At 42.3% G+C, this 26,982-nt stretch overlaps 1 protein-coding gene across 3 annotated transcripts in view; it reads left to right on the top strand.

Annotated features, from left to right (window-relative positions):
- The window catches only part of anks1b (ankyrin repeat and sterile alpha motif domain containing 1B), a 163,369-nt gene that overhangs the window by 26,588 nt on the left and 109,799 nt on the right, over window positions 1-26,982 (top strand). For all 3 annotated transcript variants that reach the window (XM_034579033.1, XM_034579029.1, XM_034579028.1), the window contains exons 2-3: window positions 16,885-16,965; window positions 18,945-19,101. In XM_034579033.1, coding sequence (XP_034434924.1) covers window positions 16,885-16,965; window positions 18,945-19,101 — 238 coding nt within the window. The remainder of the gene's footprint in view (window positions 1-16,884; window positions 16,966-18,944; window positions 19,102-26,982) is intronic.

Genomic DNA, 26,982 nt, shown 5'->3' with positions numbered 1-26,982 from the left:
AAGTGTTTTTCTATGCAGATGATGCACTGGTCATAACCATGAACCCAGGATTAGGCCTCAACTCATAAAAAGGCTGGAAACAAATGGGTTATATTCATGGACAAAAGGTTGTTACATTTAATTTCTCTCACACTGCAAAATATAATTTAAACTGGTACGTGTCACTCATCAAAGTTTCGGGAGTAAGTTTACACAAATACCACTCTTCGTTTTTGATATATTTACCGATGCTTTTTTCCTTTTAGTAAGTTACACCATAGCACCAAATTACAATGAAATGCAACAAACAATGGGGAACAGAGCTGGACGCTGAAATAACTGAAGACATGTGGCTGCATGCCTGGGAAACACAGTCGTCCTGGAGAGACTTCTGTTGGAAAAACTTGATTCGCTTTCTTTTTTTTATCAGTCCCAACCAGAAGTCTAAACAAACTGGCAGTGCTCTGCTGCTGAAGGGAATGTGGAGAAAGAACAGTTGATCATGCTCCTGTTTTTTTTGGTCTTGTCCCTGTATTCAGCCTTTCTGAGAGGAATCGGTACCACATTCACATCCCTGTATTTCGTAATGGCCTTAACACTTCAGAGTGTAAAGGCCATTACAAAATACTGGATTCAGGAAAACTGTCTCTCTGCTACGTCATCATCAGTAGTGTTGAACAGATCTTTTGTTTCTGCTGTTCTATTTACTTTTCCCTTGCAATTCCTCTAATTTGAATAATGTTAAGACATAAAACATGTTAAAAAAAAAAGGATGAGACTATCACAATAATGTGGGAATCAATGCATGAATTACTAATTCTGAAAACAGGAGATTTTCTATATCTCTGCATTCAAAGAAACATGACTGAATCGCTGTCATCTTGTTGCTTGAGGATGATTGTGTACGCTCAGTGCTGCTTATCACCAGGGAACTGGCCTGAGAGGCTGTCTGTGATTGTGTGTGTTTTCAAGGACAAACTGGAGAAAGCAGCACTCTTGTACAAATAGCTGGAAAAACAAAACCACAGTATACAGCACCTCCATCATGTTCCCGGCTGTTAAATCACGCAGCTTTGCTTCTCTGATGATATCTGTGGATAGCTACCAACAAATGGTCTCCGAAGGACAGAGGATGAAAGCTCAAGTCCCATAAGCCACTGGGTGATTCTTCCTCTACTGGCATAATTGGGGTAAATTAATTGCCTCTCATGCAATAACCTTCTAGATTGAATGAGCGTCTCCCTTTCCAATTCCATGTGGAGAGCTCTGTTAGAGCAGTTGTTAACTCAACCTGTGGCGATGACAATAAAAGAAGCCGGGCCTAAATAGTACTTTGTTGTATTGTGTACTATGTTTTGAGTACTTCTTATGTTGCGTACTTATATGTTCTGTCTACTTATATGGTTATACCGGGGGATCAGAGAGAATCTGCATCTCAATCCCGTCTGTGTCCTGTACATACGGCAGAATTAACAATAAAGTTGACTTTGACTATGTTTGCTGTAATTTGGCTTCTTGCATTTTTAACAACTGGCTAGAAATAGTTGCAGAAGCGCAGCTAGTTCACATCGCTCAAATTCCTCGCACAAGTACTTGGAAAAATGCGTACGTGTGCGTTTCAGCCTTAGTGTTTTCCGGTTTATGTGTCCTTTATGTGTCCTGAGTGATATCAAAACAAGAACAGCCTACACGTTTGCAGCTGTGAGTGTGACAAGTACGCCAGAATCGGAGAAAACCCAGGACAGACGGAGGCTACGAGAGGAGTGAGATTGATGTAGACAAGAGAGGAAACAAGCCGTTTTTATTTTTTCTTTGCAGCGCTGAGACAGCTTTCGACCCTCCGGTGCATCGTAAGCTGGATGCCTCTCGCCGCTGTATGCATGCACACACGCTCACAGACACACACTTGGCAGGTTTGTAGACATTCATGGACGAGCTATTTCGATAGATCTGATAAATAGCGCGGGCCGGAGAGTCTCATGGTTTGAATACCTTTTTTTGTGCGGAGGGTAATTGCATGCAGCTGTGTGTGAATGCGACTTGGCAGCGCATGGATGTGTGTGTGTGTGCTCTTTTTGGGGGGTGTTTGCGTGTGTGTGTGTGTGTGTGTGTGTGCGATTGGCGAGTAGGAGAAGAATAGCAACTGAGATGGAAAAAAAAAAAAACTTGTGAAAGGGAATGTACAATTTTCTTGCACGGTGGAGAGCAAAAAATGGAGAAGGCGAGAAAGTGACTGAGACGGAAGCAGACAGCGAAAGATTCATCAGCGAACAAGTATCCGTGGGAGACACAAGTATTTACATGGAAACAAGATTCAGGTTCTGAGACGTCTCCAGTGATCAGTGATGGACGGACAGATCAAGTGTTGGCCGTGGCCTTGTGGGAAACTTGGGAGACGTGAACATGTGCCTCCTCTCTGGTCATTTCTTATGAATAATGTGAACACAAACAGATGAGTCATCATATTTTCAGACAGAGTATGAATGTCCGTATCGTGGTCCAAGACAAAACCAGGTCCATATGTAGCTGTTCTGTTTAGTTCTCCAGTCGGAGGGATTGTTGTTGTGGTTTGCCAAAGCACTGCGTTAGCATTAGCCGCTGCTACCACTTTGTATCACCCAAAGCAATCACGTGTAGCTAGCATAGCTTAGCTTAAACATTGGTGTGAACAGTTAGCATAACTTACTAGCACCTCTACACTTTTAGCTCACTAATTTACACCTTTTCATCTTGTTTTGTTTTCCTGCGTTCAAGCAAGTGTAATTTTTGTGTCGTTTTAAAGACGATCGTATGTGGATTTTGGTTTGGGCAGCGCTAGGCTAGCTGCTTCCCGTTGTTTCCAATCTTTTTGCTAAGCTAACGATCTAAGGCCGCAGCTTTATATTTACTGTACACACATGAGAGTGGTATCAATCTTATTCTTGGCGTGAAAACAAAAAGGCATATTTCCTGAAATGGTAAACTAACAATACAATGCCCATTCAAAAACGTGCCTGTCGTTAGGGGCTAATTGCAACGCCTGCGTTAATCCAGCTCAGTCCAAACAAGTTCAAGTATATATGCTAAAATGTTAAACTGTTCCATTATAGAAAACCTCTTTGGAACTGATATGTAGCTTTTATCTCGCACTGCATAGAAACATGTGCTGCAACATGTCGATGACCCAATGACCTACAGATGGAGCCGTGCACTGAGACTGGTATTGGCTATCGACCTTCCAGTTTCCCCTCAGGGATCGTCCAAGTTTCATTTCCCCTCATTACTGAGTATCAGCAGCAGAGAATATCTATTTTTACTAAAATTCAATAGCCCTGTTTTTTTTTTACCCTTTCACACGGAGAGAAAAAGACTTCAGTGTCAATGAATGCCAACGTTCTCGTTACGCTGAACACGGTTGTACAAATACAATGCACAACCCACTGTATTTAAAGAGTGTAAATGGGGTTGTTGATCAATATAATGAATGAGCAGTGAATCAATAGTAATGTCTCGAGGGCTAATGAGTTTTTTCCTTTTTAGTTCAATTTCTGGCCCCAAAGTTCTTCTGGCAAACACACCCACCCTCCTGTTTTTAACTATTTATAAGAATAGCATGATATTTTGGGAGATTTTATCGTTTTCATTTGCCAAGAGTTAGATGAGAAGATTGATACAACTCTTATATCTGTCATTGAAAGCTCTGGCTCTGTCCAATGGCACATTACCCCTCGTTAAAGCACAATATGTGTGTGAGCTGTGAGCCCAGTCTTTTGTTACTGCTGATCATTTGTTGATCGACGTTGATAAAAAAGCCACAGTTTAGCTTAATGCTCCTTCAAAGCTCTTTGCTCTTGGGCAGTTCTCAAAGAAGAGGGATTATTTTTCATGTTTCTTGGGAGAAAGTAAAAAAAAACCAAATTCCATTGCGGCAAATGGGCCCAACACTTCAAACAGTTTTTCTTGCAAACTCACAACACAACAGTGGGCTCGGTGCCCGGTGTTATCCGAGGAGCTGCCCAGTTACTGTTCCAGTTGAGGATTACTCTGTCCACACACTGTAGCCCACAAAGAAATACAGTTTATTTGGTTTGTTTGCATGTTTCTAACATCACCACCACGGAAACATTGAGGGATGTCGTCCCTCACAACCCCAGTCAACTCCAATATTTAATCATTTAGGTTGCCGACTATTCCCCCCCATGGTTCCCATACAGATAGATGGACACAGTAGATACAGGTCAATCCTCTCAACAATCATCTGGTGAGAGCAGAATATTCGGACAAATCTGCTCTGACCCCGGCACAGTCGCTCGGTGTGTCTATCTGAGATGTGTTTACCTGTGTGGTCCTGCAGCAGCAGATGTGCGATGCTGCGGTCTGAGCCGTCAAATGGGATGTGGCAGTCCTGCTGACAGGCCTATTACACTCTCACAGGGGGGGGGGGACGGGGGGGACAGGGGGGAATACTCTCATGCTATGAGGAGATACAGCTGTCCAACATACCAACACCAGAATCTCCTCAGAAAAATGTAATACATCATAGGTATATCTATATCTAGATAGACATATGAAGGGGTCAGGTGTTAAATTACCCAGCATGCATGGCTGTCAGTGGCAGTTGTCATTAATTCATCCCAGGACATCGGTTGCCATGGTGATACACACTGAAAACAAGTGCAGATGTGGTTATTTCCCTGCCACTTTCTGTACATGCTTTCTGAACTGTGTGAATCCTTTCAGATTAATGTTTTTGAATTTTAGATCATTTTTTCATCTTGATATATATATGTAAGGTTAAAGGTTATATATATATTGTACATTCCATTATTTTTTTACTCTTAAATACCCCTTTAATTCCCTCTGGAATGGTTCACATATAGAGAATGTATGAACAGTGACTACATTGTGAATTGAACCAAAGCAAAAACTGAAAAAACAAGCCCTCCTTTGACTTTTCATACATAATAATTTTAATAAAAATGTTCAAATTTGTGGTCAAAGTTTTGTATTTTATGACTCAACTTCTCCACAATTTGCGTTTCCATGTATTTATAATTTACACTGTGATTTTAAAGATTCTTATTTAATATTTCTCGTGTTTCAGCTGACGTGACTTTACAGATTTTTATCTCACGTGAGTTCGGCGCGGGCGGTCGCTCATTGTTTAGTAGCTTGGAGAGCTGAGCGAGAGAGACAGGAACATGGAGAGGTCTGGATAAACCAGAGCCTTCTGTCAGACCTTATATAGCCATGGCTCCCTGCTACTGGCCTGACACAACACACACACACACACACACACACACACACACACACACACACACACACACACACACACACACACGTGCACAGAGGCAAATCCAGCACCTTTCTAGGACCGATGCTTTGTCACACAACAAGTATAAAACTGTTTGTAAGTGTAACACGGACACTGACCAGTAATGTAAATGTTTAGTTTCCAAGCGACGGAGCCGTTTCTCTGTCTCTTCCAAAGTGCACCTCAGGAGCTGAGCAGGATTCAAACACTTTACTTCCAGTGCCTTCCCTGCTCTTCATCATCATAACCCTCACACTGATCTCGTTCCATCATGATTTCCATTGCACCTGCATGGCTAATTTCCTGGTGGCAGAGTGGGTAATGAAGATAGACTTGGTGTGGCTGCTGCTAACCCGACGAGTTGCCAAATGATATTTAGCCTGAACAACAGAACAACAGAATCACAGCACTCTGTATTCTGTAGTTTGAAGGAAATGGGCTCTGTGTAAAATTCTCCCCAGTTAAGTTGACCGCAGACCTTTGAATATTAAACCCAGTTTAGAGATGCAGGCACACGTCTCGGTGATAATATTAACTGTATCTTGTACATTCTGAGGGAGCCTCTAGCAGGGAACATGAAGATATAGAGGTTGGAGTGTGATGAAGGTTGCTGAATCAAATCCTCTTCGGGAAATCTGCAAAAAAACAAAGAACAACAAATCCATCTGTTCCTGCTATGGCGCCATTTAACGATCATCACATGAGAAGCGGCTGCTGCCCTTTGAAGAAGAGCTGAAAAGATTAGCTGATCCACAAAGTATTTAAAGGATTGATTAATCGTTTAAGTAATTTTCTGAAGCATAAATGCCAACCATTACCTGGTTCCACTTTCTCAGCTGTAAATATTTGCTGCTTGTCTTTGTCAGAGTTGAATATATTTGGGTTTCAGACGGTTGATCTGACAGAGCAAGAAACATGAGGATGACATCTTGACTCCTGGGAAATGATGATGGACAGTTTCTCAATTTTCTGACAGTTTCTAGACCAAACATTTGATTGAATAATAGAGAAATGTAGGACAGAAAGTAACAGGAGATGATTCTGTTTGAAAGTGTTTGTTTGGTTTATAAAATGTCAGAACATTCTGAGAACAATTATCCTAAACTCTAGCTTACATTTTAAGATAAGATAGACAGATACATTAATCCCAAAGGAAACTCTTGTGCTTACTTGCTCCAAGATTAAATTAACAGCAGCACAATTGAGTACAATAGAATAAAAGTGCACGAGCCAAGTCATCAAAAGTGTGGGAACATTTTACACCAAAGCCTTCGAAGTAGAGCGTTAGCGTCACAAAATCACTATCTCTATATATCTACTATAAAAACTTGACAGTCATGTCTAGGCTTGTACGACCTTGGCGGAGATCTGTGCTCCACTGAGTGCCCGTCTAGCTCATTGTGTTTTTCATGCCAGTAGTATCCAGTCACACAGGTCTTGACAGTGCCTGTGTCTGAAGAACTTCACCAGAGTTCTTCTCATTCGATCTACAGTATAAATGCATTGACCTGCTCTTACACTCCACTCTGTAGATTGTTTCATCCTGTTGAGATGGAGATCTGACGCTGACGTTTTCCCCAACGCCACACAGATCGGGGCGCAATCGATGCTCGGCCAGATGCATTTGCGGCCGGCTGTTGTTAAGTGCGGATCTAAAGCTCCCTGTCGCTTACTTACCAGTGAGGAGAATTGCCTCGGGAAGACGCACACTCGCACAGCTTCTACACACACTCACAGATTGTCTCAAGCTCCCCAGATTGTGACAGCGCCAATCAATAGCAGCAGCAGCAGCGGCGAGGCAGACAGCGCCCATTTCTTCACCTCCCGCTTCTCTCAGTTGGATTAAAGAGAGCGGAGGAAATGTCGTCTGCCTCCATCGCTATCTTTGTCTCTTTTGTGGAGTCCACCGGTTTGCCTCGCTTTGTGTTCTGAAGCGAGCGTTCTGTCGCCTGACCTTCAGGCTTCTGGCTCCTCTCTCTCACTGACGATTTCTCTTATCGTCTTTATAACGTCAGGGCGAGACAGAGTCAGATAAAGTCTCATGGTTTTCGCTTTGCAAAAAAGAACATATAGTAACATTTGGATAAGACTACTTATAGAAATAGCATTTGATAGGAACAATTTAGCAAGATATTACACTAGCAGTATACTTGACACTAATTAGACACTAATTAAATTACATTATCTTTATTGCTAACACCTGCATTTGTGCATTAATGGTGATGATGACAATTGTAATGTATTTTTAACTATTGTGACGAAGATCTGTCCTGATTGGGACATTGTGCAGTGGCATCGCATTTTGTGATATATAAGACATTTAAAGCAAAGGTAGCTAACTCTATCAATAAAGAAAGCGGTTCCCGTTATGATTCACCACAATGACAGTTTTTTTCTCAAGTGGAATTTCAGTTTTAGCTGTAATTCACTTGAGGGCACTTCTACCAGGACCTCTCTCACAGCCTTTAATCAGAGGTTGACTTCAGTAAAAGGTTGGAAATTAGGAAGGACTTCTGGGTGTCAGCACATTTATCGTCCTTTGGCCAAAATGCATTAATTGTAGAGAGTTCACAGGCGTGTTTTTTTTCACATGAAACCTCTGCAAACCTTTGTGCTGCGTGAGAGAAGAACCTGGATTCTGTATGCGAGTGTGAGGGAGTCAGCCCGGGACAGAGGAGAGATGTTTCCATCTCTATTTAAGGCTGCGGACTGTGAGACAAACTGCCAGATTGTTTAAGACTTGGAAGTAGACAAACTCATCTAATGAAGCTGTGTGTGTTTAAGTGGAAAGTGTATTCAGCTGTCTTCAGACGAGGTATCATCTGGCCGTCCAACGCTCTAACTGTCTTCTCTTCTTCGTTGTTTTCTCCCTCCTCTTTGATGTGCTGCCTGATAAGCATTTTGTCACATTAGATCCATTTTCTCTTGCTTCCTCTCATTTGTCCTCCTTCCTACGCCGCACCCTTTCAATCCTGATCAAGTGACACGTCCGCTCATGAGTCAGGTCAAAGGTCAGGGGCTTGTGGGTCTGCGTATACTGTTTCTCACACAGATACTGGACATCTGTGTTTCCATTATATTATGTTTAGTCTTCTCTCAAAGTGGAAATAAAAGGTGATCTATATGTATTTTAATGAAAAGGAGTTATTGTCTAGCCATGTGTCTGTTAAAGCTCAGATTGTGCGATCGCCAGCGAACGCCCAAGTAAAGTGTGTGCTTTGTGTGTTCACTGTGGCCAAGTGTGAGGCGATGCAGTAATAAATGAGTCCTGGAGACAAATGCAGGCATTAGTCTTCCACTGTGCAGTGTGTAGAGGGAGAACCAGCCCATTTACTCCCTCAGCTGCTCCACTGATCACACTGACGTCCATACAGATCCAACAGAGGCCCCAAAGTTTTCACACCGCAACATTTATAAACCTTCTCTAAAGACGTTCATTTAACTCTGGACGTTTTCCTGAAATTCTCCGGAGGGGCTGAATGTGAGAATACAAACTCCGAGTGAGTTGCTCCAGACATTTTCTGGATCTTTTCCACTTTGACACCTAGTAATATGTCAGAGTGAGACCATGTCAGAATACAGCAGGGAATTGTTTTATTTCTTGAGTCTCTCTCTCTCTCTCTCTCTCTCTCTCTCTCTCTCTCCCCCTCCCTCTGGACAAACAAAATGATCAATGATCAAACTTCATCAACAGACTCCCTAAATCCCAGTGGGGAGTTGTGCACCTATCGATTACGTGTGGCTTGTTTTAATTATTGGTGAGTGTGTGTGAAGAGAGCGGGGTCAGCCTCACTTTTAACCACTAGACGTGCGTGTGTGTGTGTGTTGCCGTGTGCGTGTGTGTGCGTGTGTGTGTGTCCGTGACCCACTGTTGTGTGAGGTCAGTTTGACTTCATGATAAATTACTTCCTGTGATGACACCAGTGACCTCTTGACCTATTGAACGTGTCAGTTGATGTTTGTTGCTTTGAGGCCATTTGTAACTGACTGACAGCCCCCCCCCCCATGCATATTAATGCACACACACTCTATTTATATGCATTTTTAACTTTATGCATTTATTTACATATCCTCTGTTTCACTTCCACATGTGTTTCCGTTGGAACACATTTCACTCCTGAACAGGGTTTGTACAGGAGTGATTTTCATGCTCTTTTATTTTGAAATTTAAATACTGTAAATGTCACCTCAATTTTTCATGTAGTAAAACAATGTAGAGTCAATTTAAAAAAAAATGGAAACTATCTTGGAAATGTTGCAGCGCCCTTGGCTCGTCCTCTCAGCTCTCACTCGGGGGAAGTTATATTTGAACAAACTATTTGTTCTATCATCTTTTCACAGAGGCACATGTTTTTGGTTTGTTCAGACCTCTGCCACTTACATGGGGTAGATTCCTGCAGCAGTTTTCCTGGGTTAACATAAATCAGACGCTGTATTATTAGAACCCTGCGGCAGCTTTTCAAAATACAGTTTTGTCCAACATCATTTCTCAATAGTTATTTTTTGAAAACTCAAATTGCATTTTGAGGTTTGATAGCTGCGCTGAACAATGACTTGAGACGTCAGAAACAAGGAAGCTTTGTCTATTCGATTGGTTATAACTCTGTGTTTTTCAGCAGCTATTGACCTGATTTGAAAGTTGGATGGAGTCCCGTGCGGAGGGGGGGAGGTGGGGGGGGGCGAATTCAAATGAACAAAATTGCTAACGAGCCGTTTTTGTGGAGAGGGGAGCTGCTACTTTGCTAAATATGCAAAAACAAATGAGGCACTTTTACGAGAATAAGTTGAGCCAATTAGAGATTTGCCAGAAGCTGACGAGGAGGAGGGTGAGATCTCAGAGAGAAAAGCTGGGACATTATTCTGTAGTTTTGAAGTCTATTATCTAATTAGAAGTCGGTTACATTGAATTGTTTTTATGTATAGGTAGAAAAATCCAAGAAAACTCCGAGGTACAGTCATTTCAAACTAGTAAAATTCTTTATTATCCTGGAATGTTCATCCTAAAATCTAACTGGCATTTTTTGGGGCATAAAACCTTCCTCAGGGAGACAAACGGATCTGGAGATGGAAGTTTGGGCTTAATACATTAACTGTAAATAAAGATGGACAACGCGTCTCCACTTCCTCACACTATCAACAAATGAAGCTAAAATATACGAACATGGTCGTCCTGCGCATCTGGAGCCAGAACCTGTGCAGTAGCAATTGGGGGGAGGAGCTGCGGTAGCGAGGTCCCGACCAATCAGGTGCCAGTTATGATATTCCAGCTCGTTTTTTTATAGACATGTCATATTTCGATGTGTTGCAAAATTGAAAAAGAGCAATTGGTTGTTCATTCTTTGCTAAATTCAAGTATTCATGTCCTGTAAGTGTTCCAATGTAGTAATAATTTCTCTCATGGTCACAGGATCAGTAAGACACTTCTCATTCCGACAGACCAGGCCTTCAATTGATATTTTCTCCTGCTGTGGATTTACTCGTCACTGTAATTGGTGCAGAAGTGGAGAGAGAGAGAGAGAGAGAGAGAGAGAGAGAGAGAGAGAGAGAGAGAGAGAGAGAGAGAGAGAGAAAACACCTCTGAAAGCAGCAGTGTTTGAGCTGCGTGGGTGTGAATGGGATTTTCTCCATGATGTTGTGGGAATATGAAGTGAAAATGAGTTCGCTGACAACATGTCTGTTCATAACGGAGCCTGACATCGACAGGGTTTATATAATTAGCCGATATTGACGTATGCAAAATATGGCTAAATATTATATGTTTGTATATTTGTTTTGAATCAATTTGTAATTTTTTTGAATATATATTTTAAGATTACATTTTTGTGTTTTTTTCATCAACTATCGCAAAAATAATAAACCAAAGTCACATGTATATTAAACTTTAAAGAAATAATAATGTGAACTCAAGTGTCAATGTTTTTGTTGATATCATTTTTGGCCGTACAGCCGAGGCCTACTGTATATCATAATCTAATCATCCAATATTTACATTTTTGAGAAATTTTAGCATCAGTATGTTGTTTCCCCGACGTTCAGCCCACATCAGTGTGTGCACGCAGAGAGACGTGTGAGTGCGTTTGAGCCGAAGGCAAAGTTACGGCTCGGGCAACCTTTTGAAGTGCCTGGTTTGTGATACGTGAGCATGAAAACTCATTGTTTCTGCAGCGTTTGAAGTCGTCACTCTCTCTTCCTGCTCCTGCATCTCTCTGTATTTGCAGCGTGTCCATGTGCTCATCCGCAAACACATGCATGTTTGTTTGTGCAAATTATAGAGAAGAGGATGAGAAAGAAGAGAGGGAGAAGGTGAAAGAAGGAGAAACCGAGGGAGAGAGAGAGAGAGAAAGAAGGCGTTGATTCTCTCTTCTCTCTCCGCAGAAATTTAATTGGTCCTCTGAGAGTTTCCACACATCTTGCACTATAATTGTCTGTATGGTTGAGTTGATCTCACCTGTGACACACACACACACACACACACACACACACACACACACACACACACAAATCTTATCCATACCTGCACACCTGCTCGAGACATTAGAATATAAAGCAGAATATTCATGCCCTAAAGCATCATGGAGGATGAATTGTCTCCATGACAGCGAGGGTTTAAACATCAAACGACCGCACCAAAGAAAAGTATTTGTGTGTGTGTGTGTGTGTGTGTGTGTGTTTCTCCAGCACGTCTCTTAAGCAGCAGGTATCTCTTCTGCTTCTTGCTCACAACAGGTTATGAAGCAATATTGGTTCCCTTTTTGATTTCCTTTCAAGTTATTGCTGTTGTCGTGTTTCTCAGTTTCGGCTGAAAAAATAGCCGTAGATGACGTCATAAGGTGGCATGAGTTTCAACCCTAGCTTTTGGGTGAGGTCTTCTTCGAACTCTGCTTAAAAAATAATAGAAATAGAAAAGTTCCCCCTCTTAAAAAGGATCCGGGGCTACAACGGTTTTCCCAGTTTCTCGGCTCCTTTTCCTTTGAAGACAATGCTCTGCTTTGATGTAGCCTCGACTTTGCTGCAACTTGATGCCAGCTGAAATATCCATCGTGAGAAACGGAAGCAAATGAAAGCTTTAGCTCTGAAATGGTGGATGAGAAGTTTTTGTTTATATTTTTAAACAATTAAAAAATGTCACTTTTAAAGAGTTGGGTTTTATGCACAACAACATATTTCAGTTTCTTGAGATTATGTTTTTGCAAATGTAGAACTTCATCAGTCTCCATCCTGAGGAAGCATGACTCATCAGCCTGTTAAGCTTCAGTGACAACGCAAATCAATTTTTTCTATTTCTAGCTTTAGAGAAGTTTTGCTTCCAACCACGGTGACATACAGTGTGAAGAACTAAACTTTCACACATTTCGTTATTTTGATTTGACTTTTTGAACCCCTCTGAAGTGAAAGTTTTATCACCTCCATCAGGGAAGTTAGGTTTTCACCCCTGCTGGCTTGTTGAGGTACATGTCCTACTCAGTTCCATTCTACTTCTAATGTGAATTAAACTGATGTTGCTTCCCTCGTAAAGACGTTTGTGGAAACAGAAACAACCAACACAGCTTGGTACAACGTGTCGTAAATGCAGTTGTGAGCGTGCTGTGCTGCAGCGAAGGTGAGGCGTATCTGTCAGGCTGTAACCGAAGAAGGGTTCAAACAGAGGGCAGTGCTGCTCTGCCTGCTGGGAGGCCTTTCATGATGTTTGACCTCTTTACTTTTCAGTGCTTTAATTTGATTTTTAAAAAAGTGTTTGGGACCTCGGCAATGGAGGAGACGGGGGGGGAATAGCTGTTCAAGGGTAAAGTCACAATTCTCTGATGCAAAGTAACATGATAGGTTTCTGTTGCATGATGCTCAGTTAAAGAACGGCACATCAAACTTTAATTTGAAGTTGCACACACACACGGAGAGAGTTGACTTTTCTAACCGGAGCGTTCCTTCACGTCGCTGCAGCTCCTGAGGTTAATTAGGCAGGACGTCGTCTGCATATTTGACTAATCCACTAGGAGTCTGCATTCCTGCTGCAGCACCTCTCCTCCATTATCTAATCTCAAGTCGCCTTCTCATTCTATTTCAACTCTGCCGGCTGCTTTCAGAGAGCACGGCAAACAAAGGGAGAAGCGACTCGGCACCAAACTGAGGGTTGGAATTTGTACATGGTGGAACATGGTGGAGCAGGACATAACAGCTGAGATAAGAAAACAGGTCTTTCTCCAGAGAATGGCCTCGTTCAAGTTGCTGTTACATAATGTTAAAGTCTCTGTTTTGGAATTTAGGGACGTTTTAAAGCTGCAGTGGAGAGAGTTAATTCACTTGTCATGGCTACTGTGCAATGATGAATAAAAACAAGCAGTATTAGAGGACAAGGGTGGGACTATCACCAGTAGTTGAGCACAATATACCTGTGCAGTGGCATTAAAACCCATAATCCCAGCCTCTGTATGTAGACTGATCCAATAGTCAGAAATCCAACCTCTTTGGTTTAAGGTACAGGCACAACAGTATAAAATAAATCCATGTTACTCTAGATTTGAAATCTACGGAAGATATTGCAGACGATTGCATTGATTTTTGGTGGATTTTCTCAGGCCTGGACTTGGGTGAAGGGTGAAGGCTGCCATGGGTTCCTCACTTGTGACTTCTGAACTCATTTTATGTGAAAGTGGTTCTTCTAAACTATTTTAAGTTGAACAGTTTGCCTTTATAAAGATGGAAATGTGTCTTAATGCAAAGTTAGGACCTCATAAGGATCACCAGATACACGCAAAAGTATTTTCCAAATTTATTGCATTTCTTACTGTTTTGTGTTTCTAATTTGTTCCTCAAAGTAATAATTCACAAAATGCTTAAGTGTTAAAATCAGCTTTTATTGACGCCCACTGCTGGTGTCAGTACAACCACGTCCATAAGCCTGCACTCTACGACATGGGAAAGGTGTTGTAAACACAACACCTTGTTCAGCTCACAGTGAGGCTGACACACACTGAGAACAGCGTCCACACAGTCCCTCACAAAGTGGCCACATATGTTTGTTGTGCAGTTTTGTTTTTATGAAGGTTGTGTGACTGCTGTGGCTGTGCATTAATACGCTGCGTCTGTGGCCGTGTAGGAAATGCAGATTGTGTTTGGGGTTGTGCGGAGCATGAAAGAATCTTTGTACGGCGAGTCTTAATGAATCGGTGTGCAGGCGTCTGAAGGCAAATGTGTTTGTATGTGTTGGGTTCAGCAAACAACTATAAGATGTAGAAAACAACTTAAGGGGAATGTGTGGGATAACTTCCTAGTTTAATGAGATTAATGAGGTAATGAATTTGAACTAAATTGCAAATGGAACTCACTTTAATATTTCAATGTTTGTGTAAAGGTTGGAATGTTTTAATCGTCTCTATCGCCCAAAAACTTCGAATGAATCAGACATGACGCAGTTAATTCAAATGCACATAGTCAGACAAGGTTGACGCACTCGTCTGTGATGCCTCCTCTGCTGCCTCACTCTGGTGGAAAGCAAACGGGTGACGCCCAGATGTTTCTGATGTTTGCAGTGTCACGGTTCAAAATCGAGAATTATACCTTTTGTTGGTTACTTTGCACATTAGTATCAAGCAGATATCAATAGCAAACAGTAGAAACTGACGTTATATTTGCTCCTCGTTTTCTTTATTTTTGCCTCCATGGCATTTTGTCTGTTGACTCTCCCTTCGTTATCTGTCAGGCTGCTAACAACCGCTCCTACTGGTCGTATAGGTCAGCACTGAAAGGGGTCAGCAGAACGATCGATATGGACACACACACACACACACACACACACACACACACACACACACACACACACACACACACACACACACACACACACACACACACACACACACACACACACACACACACACACACACACACACACACACACACACACACATTCACTCAGAGTGTGTTCAGACACCCAATAGATTGAAGCTTGTGCCGTGTTTCTCTGTCTGTGCTCTCCTGCCCTCTGACCTGTGTGTAACATAGTGTGTGTGTGTGTTTGCTCTTTCGTAGCCTATTTGTTGTTGATGTGAGCGAGGTCCACATTTTGTGTGAAGAAATCCAGATTCTCTGATATGTTTGCACTTGATAGTTATTTCAGCATTGAATACAACAAATGAAATAGTTTTGCGTCCTCTCCCTGTGCAGATGTGTGTTGCATTGATCACTAGAAAGACATATTCTTGCAATCAAATAAATGTAGGTGCCATTTCAAGAATGCATTGCCCAAAACAGAAAGATATCCATTGAAAAATGCAGTAAGCTACGTTGTCGTGAAAACCTGTCTTACGTCATATTCAGTTTCCTGCAGCCCTACTTATCTAATGTGTTTCATTAACAGACACTGTGAGACACTTTCACATTTGAGCCTGTGCTCTTCCTGTCAGACGCCACACTATGGGGGTCGTCTTAAATAAAATAAAAGGTGATGTAGTCGCTTCTGGAAGTTACATGATTCCGATTTTCAGCCCAGAGCTGCTCCGACTGGAATCTACCTAATTAGTGCTTCTCTCTGACGGTCGTGCTGGAGTTAATGTGAAATAGAGAGGTCATATAATTATAGCAGTGGGAAAACCCTGGGCTGCATGAGTGTGATATAGTGTGTGTACGAGGGAGTGTGTGTTGTAATGGCTCTGGTATGCCCCCAGGCTGCGTGTATCTGGTGATCCTTATGAGGTTCTGTTTTGTGCGGCTTTGTTTGCATGCTCAGCAGAACAAGTGTTGACCTCACTCGCTTTATTTATTTGCCAGAATGATGAAATAAGGACTTAAACTTCTCTGGCTGCGGCCCAGAAATGAGAAAATCTCTCGCCTCAGGACCCTAATACAATTAAGCAAAGAATAAATAAAGAAATAAATGCAATTCTGCTGTGTGAAGAAATGACTAAAGAAGCAAAAAAGCTAAAGGACGTCCCTTAAAGAGGAAAGTAATACAAACAAGAAGAGAACTTTGGCCTCTTTATTCTTCTATACTGCCGGAAACATCACTTTATAATTTGATCAACTCTTCAAGTGTTATTTTTCTGTTTATTTTATATCTGTTTATTTTTAAAGGCTCAACGAATTGTACGAATTGTTGTTTTCTTTAAATACTTTATATTTATATCAGGAGGGGGTCCTGTCTACAGAGGCCGCCATGTTTTTTACAGTAGCCAAAACTGGACAAACTAAACACCTTTTGAGTTCAGCTGAGATATTCAACTTCACCACTAGATGTCGCTAAATTCTACACGCTGAACCTTTAAACATCACAAACCCCCCTTCACCTATCCAACACTTGGCACCTTCCGCCAGGAACCTGGATCCTGATTGGCTGTGTGGTTTGTCACTTCTTTCCTGTAAATCGGTGCAGGTGACAAACTCGAACAAACCAATGGAATGAAATGTAAAATGTCCATTTATGTGAGAGAAGCAAAGAAACAAACTGTGTGTGTGAAACTTTACCAGAAGACAAACAAAATGTAACTTTACTGTACACATGGAAACGAGTGAGTTATCAGTCAACACGTTACCAAACACCTGTCAAGTACAGAGGGATGTTGTTGTTGTGTGTGTGTGAGAGACACTGGAAATTAATTCTGATGTGTGTTTCTTCACAGCATGTGGAAGGGCCTGAACGTGAACTGCACAGACAGCTCAGGATACACACCTTTACATCACGCTTCACTCAATGGACACAGGTAAGACTGCACACACGTGTGTTTATTAAGAGACATTTCACTAGAAATGCACATGTACAGTTAGAGAGCAAGTGATTTATTTTTGTGATTTTCGATGTAGTCGTAAGTGTTAATGTTTAGATGATCATGTGGATTAAGAAATAATTCAGATGTAAATGAAGAAAAATGTAAAATGTTTAAAAGATTAAACTATTGGATTAATTATAATTTTTGTGCTATAGGTTGGGTGAATATTGAATTTTGACTATTTCAGGGGGTCAGTTAAGCAATCGGCTCACAGATTTTCAAAATAAAAGCTCTCTAATCCAGCTCGATATAAAGCATTGCAGCAACGAAACGAACGTTGTGCTTTTATTCCTTTTACAGACAGACAGACAGATGTTTTATGGAATTATTAGGTACATGATTACTGCCAGTATTGCACTTAACCTAAAGCGAGACAGCAAAACTAGCTAAAAAAGATCATGTTCAAAAATAGAATTTCCGTTCAATTGCAGATGATTGACTTTGTGCCTTTATTTTTTGAGTTGTTGGGACTGTAGCACTGAGTAAACACAGTGTGACTCAGCTGTAAACCTGACTGCTGTCACAGTTTGGTGGAACTAAAGGATTAGTCCTGTGTTTTGGTAGCAATTACGTGGCATCCCTCCGTCAGATGGACTGGAGAGGAGAGAGGAGGAGACGCTGTAGGGAGGCAGAGCTGCAGCCTCACAGTGAAAATTAGGCTGCCAACAAAAAAAGGCTGCAGAGGAGTGATTTAGCGTTGAGGTGGGAAAGTAAAAAGAGAACTGAAGACGGAAGAAAGTGCAGTATTCAGAGATTCGTTATTCAGGCTGAATGTGAATTGTTTTTTAGATCGTTTATGTGCAGAAGTTTCTTTTTTACCACATTAAAAAGTTGAATATTCTCATGTTCGACCCTGAGATCCTCCCAGTGCGAGTCTGCTGTTTATCTGCTGCTTAAAAAAACCAGAGTGAATTTATATGAGATCATAATAAATGAGTGAAATTAACAAAGCAGTTTAGTCAAGCGTCCTCTGGGCTGCGCTCACCCTCACCCCTGCTCCCGGGAGAGGCTCTGCCCTCCTCCTGCTTCCCCTGCTGACATTTTCCAATGCAAATGAAGCACTTCACCTTTCCTCTCCCGACAGAGGTGACAACTTCAGCTGGAGGCTCGCTCGTATGAAACGCTACCGCTGACATGACTGTTGAGCAGCTGCTAAATGAGTTTCCTGCACAAACCGCAGCTCTGTGATTTACCACCTCATCTATTTGTTGTAATGGAGATTACTTCGTACTCTGCAATTTCCCTGTGGGATTAATTAAGTACTTTGTTTGTCCATCTGTCTGTTTGTTCTCTTACCGCCCACCTTCATGTTTATACTTAAATAATAAGGAGACAATGGCGTTTTTGTCAATTCTTGATCATTTCCATTTCATCCCCTTATTTCCTCCATCTTTTACCCTGGAAAGTAAACTGATACTCACCCACAGGTGTCTTTAAATCCCTCAATGAAAGGAACCAGCTTTAACTTGGGTCTCTGAGGAGGCACCAACTTTTTGCTGGTCAGCTCCAAATAAAACAAATAAAACAGTGAAAATCATTTGCTCTCTCGCTTCTAGAGAGTTAAAGAGTTTGTTGCACAATGTGAACATTTTAACTGTTGCTCGGTAAAAGTTACATAGTGTTGCTTTAAATACAAACACTGATATCAACAAGGTATTTACACTTCCATTATGTTTTGTATTTGAAGTTTAATGCCAGTTAAATATTTAAAAAAGTTTAAAAGTTGTGTAGGACTTTATGTTCCAAGGTAACGTTGCTATATTTTGAATTAGGGGGTTAAAATTCTGTTCTCAGTGCAAATATGTGACGCTGTGATGTGATATTCTATAAAATGGATTCCAGGGCTTTGTGGTCATCTCTCCGTTCTCTCTCCACTCTATTGATCTGTGTCTGTCTCCCTCTCCTTCTCTCAGGGACGTGGTGCTGAAGCTGCTTCAGTTTGAGGCGTCCACACATGTGTCGGACAGCAAAGGCTGCTTCCCGCTGCACTTGGCCGCCTGGAGGGGAGACGATGATATCGTCCGAATCCTCATCCACCACGGACCCTCGCCCTGCCGAGTCAACCAACAGGTAAACACCGGAACCTCTCCGTCACCTTCTTATTTCAACGCCACCTTAAACTTGAGTTTTTATGATCATATCCATCCACTAAAATAAGACATGATAAGATAATCTTTCAGCTCTGCCCTAAAGAATAAACTTCCCGTGTTTCGTAGCGGTTCCAGGGAACGAAACGTCTCGTCTCATCTGACTAAACGAAGCTTGAGTTCCTCCATTGCACAGTGTTTCTCATGGCGTGTGAACCAGCGCTGCCACAAGCCGTCGTTTTTATGGCTCCTGTCCAAAAGAGCCAATCCCGCGGAGTTTCTGCTGATCTCTCTCTGATCCGGTCGAGCGTTTTCCGCTCTGCGAGCCTTCGGCCTGCCACTGCTGTCATCCCTCATCAGCAAAAATGACCTTCTCCTCCTCCTCCTCCTCCTCCTCCTCCTCCCTCACTCTCTCCCCGTCCGTCCCCGCTCGCAGCATATTGATGATGTAACGTCTCGCTGATACGCTGCTTTTTCAAGACGTGCACGAGGTGTTTAATCAGAAGCACTGGCTAAAATTCGAATGACTAAGACCTCTTTTTTAATATTCCCGATCCTGATGGTGAAGCAACGACGGCCCCCCCCCCCAGGTTATTGGAGCATTATTTACTCTGCTTAATAAGCACGTTTCCCTCTGTCACCATTTGCCAAATCGCTTGCCTCTGAGTGTTGTTGGAGCCTAATTGTTCGCCGGGATAAATGGTGTCCCCTTGCCCCTGAAATGAAGAGGTCCGTCAGCAAATGAGCGTGGGTGATTTTCCTACCCCGTCAATGATTTATAGAGCTGAGCGTGCTGCTGTGCAGGCAGAGTGAACACACTGAGTGGAAGCTGCTGATTGAGAAGCTGCTGTATGTACAGTAGATGCTGACTCTGAAGTCACTGTGCGTTTCAACGTGTGTGTGTTCTGTTCCACTCGAAGCACATAAGCAAATCTCCCCTCACCTGCTTTAAGTTATGGTAAATTGTGCAAAATAAATCCCTCCATGTGTCCTGGTTCTGTTTCATTTAACGAGTCCTTCAGTAAACCCTGGAGAAGGAGATCTCTTCTTATCTCAGCAACATAAATAAACATACCATCATCGCTATGCATCCTTCAAACAGCCGTGTCTTTTTTTCACCCCTTCCAAAACAAAAGCACATCCTGCCAGACCCAGGTTTTTACGACAGGAGACGGCAGAAACTGCTTCTGTCCACAGAGGCGCCAAAATCTATGGAAATGAAAAACTTCCTTGTTGGGGCTTTAATTACAGTGAAATCTGCATTCGTTAATTAACCCTGTGCTTGCTGTAAATGCTTTGGGAGATTAAAACACACGTTATTATTTGTAAAATACACACAGATTACTTGAAATTCTATAATTGTAAATTGTTGTTATGACGCTGTGTGCTGCACGTTATTCGTCGTCTCTGTCGTCACGTGTTGTCAGCGTGAGAGTTCAGTCGTTCACGGGCATAAATATTAGAGGAAGATATATATATAAGAGTGTTTCTGTGTTCATGATGCATAAACTGCATATTCCCCCCCACTGTCTTGTCTGCAGGAAAAGGCACATTAGTGCATACATTAGTCAGCGTGATATACCGAGTCTGGCACACGCCCCCACCCATCATCGAGACTTACAGCAGCAAGCCAGTGACTGCACATTCCCCCTGCCTCAGTGTGTCGGAGGTGGAGTGTGTGTGCATATATCTGTGAATGTGTGTGCGTGGTTTTATTGTGCGACTCCAGTGGGGGCACACTTATTTGTTTTAATGCGTGAGAAACATTTGTCCTCACCTTTTGTGCACGAGGTGACAAATGGTGAGGATGCAAGAGAAAAGCTGTAATGAGGTAAAGAGCGTGAAGAAAAAAAGCAAAGAGAGCGATAGAAAGAGAGGAAGAGGAGGTGTGTATGTGGGCCGGTTCCCCGCTGCAGCCAATCGAGTCTTGTTTGAAGTTAGTTTAAGTTATTAGTCAGCGTTAAACCAGTTCCAGCCCACTTTTTACTGCCTAATTGGTCCCAGTAGTTCTCACTCAGCTGTATGTGTTTGTTGTGGGAGTGTGTGTGTGTGTGTGTGTGTGTATGAGAGAGGTGAAGCTTGTCTATTCAAACGGTGCGTGCATGTTTACGTGCGTTGTTTGTATGTTAGCGAGACAGTGATTGATGGTGAGTGACGGCCTGTTTACCCGAGGATTGCACTCTGCTTGCAGGGCCAGTGAATGTTTTGACGACTGAGGCGTTGTTTGTTTTCATCTCTCTCCGTCTCCAACTCAGACTGACTCAGAAGCTGATGCTTCACTTGAGGTTCGTGAAGCAAGATCATCTTAATCGTCCCCTGCTGGTTGGCTGCAGTACACGTCATAAACCCTGCCTCCTCCATGTTCGTGGATGGGACATAAACACTCAATTTCTTTGTGGTTTTACCATTAGCTGTATACAAACACTAGTGCACTCTATAGTGAGATTTTTTAGTGGTGTCTGAATGTTTAGTGAAGTTTTTTATACCCTACATAGTGCACTCAATGTTTCCCACAATGCATCCTGAAAAGTAGTGCACAACTACTGGTCACTAACCGAGCGGATCTGTGTGGGTGTGTTTGTGTGTGTGTGGGAACCTCTGGGCTTCTTCTGCATCTGTTTGTGTGAGAATGTGGGTGAATGACCAGGTCACGTATGTCCCCCTGCACTGCAGATGCATACCAGGAATGTTTTCTTTTCCACCAACAGAGGATTGTATCATTACTTTCTCTCTCTCTTCCTCTTGTCCTCCTCCCCTTTTTAACTCCCGTTTGTCAAGAAGAAAGGAGATTAACTGCCAAAGATAAGATTGGAAGGATGGTGAACATTTGCTCTGCATTATCTTGCCCCTGAGTCATATTTCATGTGGAGATAATGCATGATTTAATGTGTAGTAATATTAGAATAATGTGTAGTGACATTCATGCAGTTAAATACTTCCGAAAGGCCTCGGCCCAGGTGCAGCAGGGCTCTGGGAACCCTGTAAACTGTGTGAACTAAGGTAAAGGGGAAAGGTCAGGAGGTTGCTCGCCACCTGTGTGCTTCCACAAATGTCTTCCAGTGTTTCTGCTGCTGCGTGTTCACCTCCCAGTTGTGGTAGTTCCATGTATACATGTTGCTACCACGCTCCAAAATGAAACCACATGTTTCCTGACGATCTACATGTGAACGCGGCCTCTCGGAGAACACATGCTACCATTAGAAAGTGGTCTGGGAAAGTCCTTGATCAAACATCGCCTACCGCCAGGCCCTGCTGCTGCCAGAACACACACACACACACGCACACACACACACACACACACACACACACACACACACACACACACACACACACTGAGCCATAGGATGTTTTCTTATGAGTAATCAGCCTGACACTAGCAAATTAAAGTTCAGTAAAAGAAAACTGATTCATCTCCACACGAGTCAACAAACTACAGCACGGAGTAATTATTGTAAAGCTGAGAGCAGATTGTGTGTGTGCTTAATTGAGGTGTTACATGAACACGTAGAAAAACACTCACAGGGTTTTTCTATCTGCTTATTTGCAGTAAAACATTAACAAATAGGAAGATCAAAGCAGAGGTGGACAATCAGAACTACAGGATTAAAAGTGAAAAGCTGAAGAACTAAAAAAGAATATAGCTGAAATCATGATTTATTGAGTAGTCGTCATTAATCACTTTAATCTTTATCGCGTAAAAAATACCAAACGTTCTCTGGTTCCATCTTTAAAATATGAGGATCTGCTTCCCTCCCAGTTTTTCTTCTTTTTCATCTCCTCTCTCTCTCTTATCTTCTCAGCTCTCCTTCACTCCTCTTGGCCTTGGGTGCTTCATTCACTTTCCATGTTCACACTCTTAATTAACTGCTCTTTTTCCTTATTCCATCTCTTCCCCCTTGGCTTTACATCCCCCTCCACTCCTTTTCCTATTTCTTTTTCTTTATAAAGAGAAGGAAGGGCTGTTGTGATCCCGTCCCCATGCTTCCTTTTGGGGGGGCTTCCTCACATTCTCGTAGAAAATCAACAGTGTTTCCTGATAATGTTTCCCAATGGGAGCATATATATATATATATATATATACATATATATAAGGTAAATAAAATTGAGCCGAGCACAGAACCCTGAGAAAAAATGCAGTAAAAGATTCCCTCTACTTAATACAAGACAAGAGCAGGAAGAAAAAGAAAGTCTCATCTTGTCGTGCGTGTCTCCTCTATTTATTTACCCAGCTCTCCCCAGGCAGCGAGCTGAGCTGCTGGGATTATGAGATTCTGTAACGTAGATGGAGCTCATCCCACATATCAGCCCATCAGCATTAACACGGTGTATGTTCGAGTAAATTAAAAAAACCTCTGCGCCTCAACGCCCTGGCTTCATTTCAGCCCCGGCCTGTCTGATAAGGCTCGCTTATTTGCATGGTAGCTGTTTGTTTGGGCAGTGATAGTGTTTACTATGGGAAGTGTGTGTGTGTGTGTGTGTGTATGTGGGTGCAGGTAAATGCACTGTAAAGCCTAAATTATGCTCAATGTTAGATACGTATAGAGAAACCGACGGAGCCCTCTGTCTTTACTCTGCATTCATTTTCTCCGTATTTGTGCACGTCTTCTAAAAGTTTACGGATTTTTAAGAAACAGACGAAATAGAACAGTACCACAAGAAATCATGGGGAGGGGGGGGGGGGGGGGCAGTGTAGCCAAAAGTTCAAGTGAGACGATCATAAGGCGAGCGAGGAAGAGCTTGGTGTGCTATGACACCTTAATGGACTAGGATTGATTTAAAAAGAGCTCGAACAAGCCAATACTTTTTACACCTCTTCCTCTTCACTGTATATTTGTGACCATTAACTGTACAACAGCGACATGTGACACCAATTTGTACGGGCATGTCAATAATGTGCTGCCATGCCGGTTGATGTGGCATTAGTGGACGGCTGATGCTCAGAGCACAATCAGCTACAATACACCGCGTGCTGGATGATATTGGAAAGCTGTCAGAGCGAGCGTAATGGAAATATATCGCCTGCTCCGAGAACACAGAGGGAGGATTTTCTCTCCTTCTCCTTCTCCCCCCTCTCTCTCTCTCTCCCCTCTTCTTTTCTACCTCCCTCGTCCCGTCACCTTGTGTGTCTGTTCACCTCTTTGTCACTCTTCTGTCCGTCAGGGAATTGCATGTTCCCTATCTCGAGCAGCATGCACGAGGCGCAACGCAACAAAGCGTTATTGTGTGTTTAAGGCTGCAGAGGCAATAGCTGCAATCTTTGTTCTACTGGTTATAATGTGTAGATATATGTCTCTGTGTGTGTGTGTGACGTAGACATCATCTTCCAATTGTTAAAGGTCTGTTGTATAAATGTAAACGATCAAATATAGTCACAGGGTCGGCTCAGCTGCTGTCCTGGAGCATTCGATCACATCACGACCTTCCTGAGCGGATGGAGTTTCAGTTTCATGGACTCGTACGTTTCTAAATGTCACATTTCTCTGATAATTTCAAAGTCTTCTCATTAAGTTTTAAAATGTATTCTCCACCTTGGAAACAGCAGTTGACAAAACAATGTCATCCAACCTGGTCAAGTAGCTTTTTCCGGAGCTTTTTCGCATTACGTGTTTTTGTTTATTCTAAACTGGTGAGCTAAAAGAGAGCTAAAAAACAAAACACAGTCACTCCTGAACTGATTAACTAATGAACATTATTAAATTGTTGTTAAAACCACAAAAAGTCTATTCCCACAACTAATTTTAGCGTGAATTACTGGCTAATATGACCTTCTCAGGCTGCCATGAATTATTCAAACACATTAATTTGACTCTGGTAAAACACAAATGATGCATAATTCGAGAGGTGGTGTTTAGAATGAAGTGCAGCACATAACAAGCAGCAAAGTGGTACACATGTTCTAATCTTGTAATCCTTATTTTTCTTTTTTTTACACACTAAATCAGAGAGAAAGGTGACTTGACTCCAGGAATTCAAATTTCAACTTTTTGAATGTGTCTCTTGAGTCAGAGCTCCCGTAACTTCTGCCATCTGTTAGCGCCAAAATCCCAAATCTCTCTGCATACGTGTTGTGAATATTGGTGCATTCGTGTTAACAGCGAAGTCACAGCTGTCTGGGTAAAAGCCACCATCCACTGGTTGTACTGGACTTGCTCTGCACAGTGTTGAACTCCTGTACTCGCAGTGAAATCACAGAGAGAGAAACATTTATTTATGATATTTAAGGCATCACAACTATAAAGGAAACAACCAACAAACAAACGGGGGTAAAAACACAACCTCCCTGGCAAAACCACAGGGCTTTGTAGATGATTTCTGCTGGTAACCATGGAAACCATAATCTCACCATCCTTCATATTGTGCGTCCAGTGACTTGAGTGTAAAGTGTCGGCCACAAGTGTGATGATGCTCTGTCTGGGGCGTCTTGAAAAGATAATGGACTCGGGTGGAAAATGCCATCAGTTCTGGTCTCGCTGCCTCTTCACCTCCTCCTCCTCGTGTTCGTCAGGGGACTTGGTTTTGTATTAATGTTTAAAGAAGTACATGTAATTGATATATTTTTGTTTACCTTGGATTATAGATGAAGGACCTATCCTCCAGACACTGCTAAATACTGTCAGTAGCAAATGATGACGGATTGCCCTGTGTTTCTGTGTCTGGGACTCGGCAGGAGTGTATATATATATATATATATATATATATATATATATATATATATATATATATATTATTGTGTGAGGAAGAAAGTGTATACATTAGTGAGTAGATAAGAACTTAAAGGCTCCCTCAGGAAATAGTCACTCCAGTGGAAAATAACAATAAAGTAGAATATCCACACAGGAGCAGAGCAAGTGGAGTTTATTAAACGTAATGCAGCCAACCACCAGTAAACTGTGATGCATGTGAATTACAGTGTGCGTCAGTGTGCGATTATTGTTCTTACACTACAGCGGACCTGCAATCAGACCGGCTCTCGAACGTTCCACTCGCCTATGAATGGAGGGGTGTGCGAGCCGAGGGGCAAACAAAGGGACGCGATTGGTTGAGAAAGCAAAGCTCACATCTTTTTTTTTTTTTTTTTTCGCAGCTCGATCACGTGTATGTTGTGTGAGCGTGTGTGTGTGTGTGTATATATATATGTGTGTCTTTTTCATATAGTAGCTCCTTCTGTATCTCTTCATCTCTCTCGCTCGCCGCTCGCAGGGCTAAATGAAAGTGGGGAGCTGAGTGAGGTGGGGAGCCGACCAGGAGAGAGGGAGGCTTGTGGCTCTGGGGAGAAGGAGTGTAAGAGGAGGCGTGAGATGAGATCTGAGCAGCCTGGTCACGGTGTGTTGGATAGCGATCGTTGGAAGTTCGAGAGGTGCATGCGAGGCAGGGGAATCTGAGGGAATATGATAGAGAGATTGAAGGTGAAAGGGAGAAACATGTCAGGGAATTTTACACACGAGTCACTCTAAGAAAATCTGTATTTTAAAGGTTTTCAAATGTTGATCAGGTGAAAAGACACGCTGCTGTTAAGACAATAGACTGAACGATGAATAAAGATGAACGACATCTCTCCCCGATGCAAATGCTGCCATCTTGCTCCGATGATGTAATGTGGAGTCAGTGTGCAGTGTCGTGATCCTGGTGCGGAGCCACAGTGTCTAGGTCCTGTCAATGCGTACGCTCGACCAATCGCGAGTCAGTCTCAGCCGTCAATCATGTCACTTGAACATACATCAAGTGATAAGAGCTACCTAGAATGATATTTAACCTCTACTTTTTTGGTAACATACATGTCCCATTCGCTAACATGGAGGAGGTGGGGTTTATGAGCTGAGCTGCCAGTGTCCTCCGTCTTTATATATTGTCACACCAAGTGGAA

This window comes from Hippoglossus hippoglossus, chromosome 23 (assembly GCF_009819705.1).
Source record: "Hippoglossus hippoglossus isolate fHipHip1 chromosome 23, fHipHip1.pri, whole genome shotgun sequence".
NCBI classification, from domain to species: Eukaryota; Metazoa; Chordata; class Actinopteri; order Pleuronectiformes; family Pleuronectidae; genus Hippoglossus; species Hippoglossus hippoglossus.
Note: the sequence above shows the minus strand (reverse complement) of the source record. Positions and strands in the feature narration are given on the sequence as shown.